Genomic DNA, 5604 nt, shown 5'->3' with positions numbered 1-5604 from the left:
GATATACCGAAATGCTGCAAACTATATCCTCTAATAGTGTCATATGTCAGTAAAAAATCTATACAACTGGTAAGCTCTTAGCTTACCGATCCTTATATAAAGTAGGATCAACTCCGCCCCAAGTGAGAACAACTTTTGATTCTGGCTTGTTCAATGCTTCTAAGATTTCCGAGTTCAAACCAAGCTTTCCTTCACCATCAACACGTTCTCCCAGGTCAGGCAAAACATTCAAGTTCTGTTTGATCCTTTTGGGGTTCTCTGTTTTTACCAAAACAATGAATCCCTGCAAATATGACCATTTTAACAAAATTTCTGCTGGACCTAAGTTGTACTTTTTGCTGAGCTCTAACAATTCGGGATCGTCTAACTTGTATCCTTGGGTAAGTGGCGAATATGCCTCAACCAAAACATCGTGCTCCTCCAAATACTTTCTAAGTTCAACTCGGGGCAACCAAGGGTGCAATTCGAGTTGGTTAATCACTGGCTTAACTTGTAAGCCCTCCCAATGAAACAACTCTTCTAAATGTTCAACACCATAGTTTGAAACTCCAATTGATCTCACATTTAATGTTCTATTATTTGGGTCAAGCACATACTCCTGTAATGCCTTGTAAGTACCCAAACGTTCTTTGGCTGAAGTCTTTGGGGAATGAATCAAAATCAAGTCGACATAATCAATGAATTTTTTGGTCTCATCACTAATTTGTTGCACAGCCTTTTGAGTTTCCTCATATCCTTGATTTTGGTTTGCAATTTTGGTGGTAAACCAAATGTCTTTCCTCTGAACTTTGGGATTATCTTGGAGAAACTTTGAGATACCTTGTGCAACTTGACGTTGATTCTTGTAAGCAATGGCAGTATCAATGTGTCTGTAGCCGGCGGCCAAAGCGTCATATACAAGTGTGGCTGCTTTCTCTGCGGGGATCAAATAAGTTCCAAATCCTGCGATAGGAATGTGCTGTCCATTGTTCAACCTTACGGTTGAATATTTGTTGAGATTGTACAGATTGGACATTTTCGATACTTTACTATTCGAAACTAAGGTAGAGAGAAACGAAATGAATCGTTGGTGAGGAATTTAAAATTGCAAATCTCGTTCATATATTGCAAATTCGTCAGATTATGTAATCACCAAGATTCACAACCTCACGAAGATTTCTACATCACACAATAAAGTCTTGAATACGAAAATCACTATAACAAAGCTCTACGAAAATCACTATAACAAAGCTCTACGAAAATCATTATAACAAAGCTCTACGAAAGATAAAACTAAATATTCCAGAAGTCTGTTAAGTTACCACCAGCTCCATTGTAAGCCAAAATGTTTGGAGTTGCAGCGTCTAATCCTATCAAAACACCTTTTGTACCGTACTTGATCAACTTTGTCTTTAAGGCAGCAGGCTCGATCAATCCAGTGAAGTATTCAGAGCTTTGTTCTGGTTGCAATGACAAGAAATAGCTCAACAATCCAGCAATATGGGGGCTGGCCATCGAAGTTCCCGACATCTCAGCTGAATCAGACCAGATAAAGGTACTTTCAATTGCTTCTCCTGGTGCGAACACATCAACACATTCTCCCCAGTTCGAAAACGAGGCTTTCGCATCTCCAATATTTGAAGCACCAACAGTGATTGGACCGACTGCTCTAGCAGGTGAGTATTGACAAGCATCTGCATCATCGTTACCAGCAGCAACGGCAACGTGTAAACCAGCTTTAACAGCAGCATTAACAGCCAAATCTAATGCTTCTGAGACTCCTCCTCCAATGGACATATTCACCACCGATCCTTTAAAGCCCTTCTTTCTGCTCTTTACATCCTCTTGGTGGCTCTGAACAACGTACTCAACACCCTTGATGATATCTGACGTGGTTCCAGAGCCCAATAGGTTCATGACACCAACTGCAACCAAGCCAACTTGCTTAGCAATACCGTAAGTCTTGGCCCCAATTATTCCCGCGCAATGGGTTCCATGTCCATGACCGTCGATCTTGATCTTTGGGAATGCAATAGCATCACCCCATTGTGCTCTACCTTCAAACTCTTCATGTTCCACTTTGATACCCGTATCAATCACGTATGCGGTCACACCTTTACCGCCTTCATTGTCGTGAAAGTACTTTCTTTCGTCTCCACCCTCACGGTGACTAATTCTGGATATACCCCAAGGAGCGTCTTTTTGGATATCAAACTCATTAGTTTTAAAAATAGCATCTTGTTCAACCAACTTGACATGGGGATCGTTCTTGATTTTCGAAATGACTTCAGCGGTAAAAAATCCAGTAAAGCCTCTAAATAAACCTTCAACATTGAAAAATTCAAGCTTTTTCAAAACCTGCACTCCTCTTGGAGCAGCTTCCGCAATGGTTAACATGTTGTTGTATTCCACTTGCAACCATTGTGTGTATTGTTCTACTTGACTTTGCGATAAGTCTTCCTTGAAGATAACAACATAATGGTGGGGAACTACTTTATTGAGATTGATCAAGTTTGCTTTATATTCCTCAAATGTGGGTTCTGTTGGCGCAGTTTCGTGGTACTTTCCTGACAAAAGCTTAGTGACACCTTGTAAGACAAGGTTAAAATCTGGGAGGACAAACCCGCAAACTATAGTTACGAGAAATGTGAGCGATACAACTACTGATGCTGGCTGCATGGTTGAATGAGTTAAATGGTTATATAGAGAAAGGGGTAAAAGAGGCGAAACATGTTTGTTCAGTTTGGGTTTAGTAGTGCGCACCTCCTGCGGCTTACATTCCCAAAGAGGGAAACCATAGTCTTTGATACTAGGTCAGGCTAGGGAACACCTTCAAGGGTCAAATTTTTGATCATAGATTGCATATTATTTAGCCATATATCAGCAGCCTTATCATCGCAGTATCGTGCTGCTTCTAGAGAGTGCATATCATCCAAACCGAGCGAAATAACGGGCTAAGGATTGAGCCACGCGGTTTTAATGCACATGATTTACGAATTTTGAATATAGGAATTACAACAAATAGCAAAAGTGGAAAGGATTTTAATTGCTCCCACTCAATTGCATTTCTCTTCTCCAAATACAACAATGGTTAAAGTCGCTATTATCATTTACTCACTATACCACCACGTCTACGAATTGGCATTAGCAGAGAAAGCAGGTGTTGAATTGGCTGGTGGTCAGGCCGATATTTATCAAGTGGCCGAAACATTGCCCGATGTTGCTTTAGAGAAGATGCATGCTCCCCCTAAGCCTGATATTCCTATTGCCACAACGGACACCTTGTTGAAGTATGACGCTTTTCTTTTCGGTATCCCAACAAGATTTGGAAACTTTCCAAATCAATGGAAAAACTTTTGGGACCGGACTGGTGGCATTTGGCTGAAACAGGAATTGAGGTATAAATACGCTGGTGTGTTTGTTTCTACTGGTACTCTTGGGGGTGGCCAAGAGGCAACAGCAATCAATTCCCTCAGCACTTTGATCCACCACGGTATTATTTATGTTCCTTTTGGTTATGGCTACGCTGATATGACCAACTTGGAGGAAGTTCACGGTGGATCACCTTGGGGTGCAGGCACATTTGCCGGAGCCGATGGATCACGCAAGGTGACGGAGTTAGAGAAAGGATTTGCAAAGCAACAGGGTCATGATTTTTACAAAGTTGTTGCTAAAGCTTTATAAGAGTATATTGTGCGCAAAATATAAACGAGTTCCGCCTGTCTTGAATTGTGTAGTGCAGAGTTATCCAAATGATAACATTAAGGTCTGTGTCTGAGAAGAATCATTTCTTTTTGCATAATTTAGTAATATCATTATAACATTGTGAACTAATTATTAATTGTTTAGTAAGAGGTTTGGGTTGCAATTGTTAATTGCACAATTTTGTGTAATACCAGCAAGGCAACTCCATACAGGAGCAAGAATGTACAATCAAGCGATACTGGAGACATTGTAAAGTTTATAAGTATTTCTGAGTTTCTCTAACCAACTGATACACAGAGCTAACAATTGGCAACAACCATGTCGAAACCTAGAGTTGCTGTTATTATCTACTCATTATACCATCATATTTATACTTTAGCTGAATCTGCCAAGATTGGGGTGGAGTCAGCCGGTGCAAAAGCTGATATGTTTCAAGTTAAGGAAACCTTGTCACCCGAGATTTTGAAATTGGTCCATGCTAAGCCAAAATTGGATTTGCCACTTGCTGAAAACTCAACATTGACCGATTATGATGCTTTCTTATTGGGCGTGCCAACCAGGTATGGAAACATGCCAGCACAATGGAAGCTGTTTTGGGATGGCACTGGGTCATTATGGTCATCGGGTGCTTTGCGAGGTAAGCATGCTGGTGTATTTGTTAGTACTGGAACACCAGGAGGGGGACAAGAAACAACAGTCATCAATACTTTGAGCACATTGGCCCACCATGGAATAATTTATGTCCCATTTGGTTATGGATTCAAGGGCCAAACAAATTTGGAAGAGGTACATGGAGGATCACCTTGGGGTGCTGGTACTTTCGCTGGTGGCGATGGACTGAGACAAGTTACTCAGTTGGAAAAAGATTTTGCCAGGCAACAAGGGCACGATTTTGTCAACATGATTACCAAGTGGAAACAATAAGATAGACGTGTATATCAATACAATTCCGATTATAGTTTGATTTTGTTGGCGATATTTTCGTGATGGTTACTTAACGTGTCGGAATCGGTTGGTAGTTTGAGACTGTTTAAGTGAGTTATGGAAGTCACCATAGAGAGGTATGTAATAAAAAATTGGTGGTGCGTTATAGTACTGGAGGGCATAGTAGCTGAACAGCATGCCTGTATTAATGGTTGGGGGTTTGTGGGGGTAAATACAACCTTAAAGCAAAGTCATAGCAGTGTATAATCTTTCGCTCAACGGATATCTGGAAGCAGCAATAAAGACGAAAAATCATAACAAAGCTCGATATGAGTCACCATAGTCTAAACAAGTCAGCTATCTAGATAATGGAGTGTTATAAAGAACTATTGGATCAGACTACATCATTCTTGATCATCCACAGTCATATACATGGACTATTTTAAAATCTGTTTGCAAATTGACGACACTAAGTTTATCTTTCTCTCAAAACATATTTTGAACTTGGATGTAGTTTACTTCAGTTTCAGACTCACATAAACCAGTTCAAAGTACAATTGAGTTGGGCTAAAGTTTCTCTTTATGTTTCTGTTAATGTTAGCTTTACAAATTCACTTGTTCATTGTGGGTAAGTTGAGAGCAGCATATCGTACAGCATCAGCGATGAACCGCAAATTAATAATCAGTAACGATTTTTGCTGTTCAATAATCTCAATATCGAAGCGCGTTCGAGTATTCGTCATTCAGCTCGACTAGTTTTGATGTTCAGTAAGTGTTCTTCGAGCATGTACGGTTTCTAGTATATCTATATTTGCAATCGAATTGATGCACTGAAGAAGCCCACTTCAAGGAAAACTAGACCAATAAAACTAACATCCTTCAGTCATATAAAAGTATGAGAGTATACAAGGACTTCAATTAACTACAGTAGCAGTACCTGCTTGGGTGAACAAAACTACAAAAGCAAGAGACATTAGCAAAAATTTCATTGCCAAA

At 40.1% G+C, this 5604-nt stretch overlaps 4 protein-coding genes across 4 annotated transcripts; 2 read left to right on the top strand and 2 right to left on the bottom strand. All coding sequences in view use genetic code 12, as the record gives it.

Annotated features, from left to right (window-relative positions):
• Positions 1 to 82: 82 nt before the first annotated feature.
• CORT_0C06220 (hypothetical protein) lies at positions 83 to 1015 on the bottom strand (the record flags this gene model as incomplete). The annotated part of the gene is made up of 1 exon (XM_003868851.1): positions 83 to 1015. One exon carries the CDS (start codon positions 1013 to 1015, stop codon positions 83 to 85), a length of 933 nt encoding a protein of 310 aa, XP_003868899.1.
• A 257-nt stretch (positions 1016 to 1272) lies between these two features.
• On the bottom strand, positions 1273 to 2658 carry CORT_0C06210 (hypothetical protein; the record flags this gene model as incomplete). The annotated part of the gene is made up of 1 exon (XM_003868850.1): positions 1273 to 2658. One exon carries the CDS (start codon positions 2656 to 2658, stop codon positions 1273 to 1275), a length of 1386 nt encoding a protein of 461 aa, XP_003868898.1.
• A 408-nt stretch (positions 2659 to 3066) lies between these two features.
• CORT_0C06200 (Pst1 1,4-benzoquinone reductase) lies at positions 3067 to 3663 on the top strand (the record flags this gene model as incomplete). The annotated part of the gene is made up of 1 exon (XM_003868849.1): positions 3067 to 3663. One exon carries the CDS (start codon positions 3067 to 3069, stop codon positions 3661 to 3663), a length of 597 nt encoding a protein of 198 aa, XP_003868897.1.
• A 339-nt stretch (positions 3664 to 4002) lies between these two features.
• On the top strand, positions 4003 to 4608 carry CORT_0C06190 (Pst2 NADH:quinone oxidoreductase; the record flags this gene model as incomplete). Its single annotated transcript, XM_003868848.1, has 1 exon — positions 4003 to 4608. The coding sequence occupies one exon, from the start codon at positions 4003 to 4005 to the stop codon at positions 4606 to 4608; it is 606 nt and encodes a 201-aa protein (XP_003868896.1).
• Positions 4609 to 5604: the final 996 nt, after the last annotated feature.

The sequence above is a fragment of the Candida orthopsilosis genome (assembly GCF_000315875.1).
Source record: "Candida orthopsilosis Co 90-125, chromosome 3 draft sequence".
In the NCBI taxonomy this organism is placed as follows: Eukaryota; Fungi; Ascomycota; class Pichiomycetes; order Serinales; family Debaryomycetaceae; genus Lodderomyces; species Lodderomyces orthopsilosis.
The sequence above is the reverse complement of the archived record's forward strand: the minus strand, read 5'-3'. Positions and strand labels throughout refer to the sequence as shown.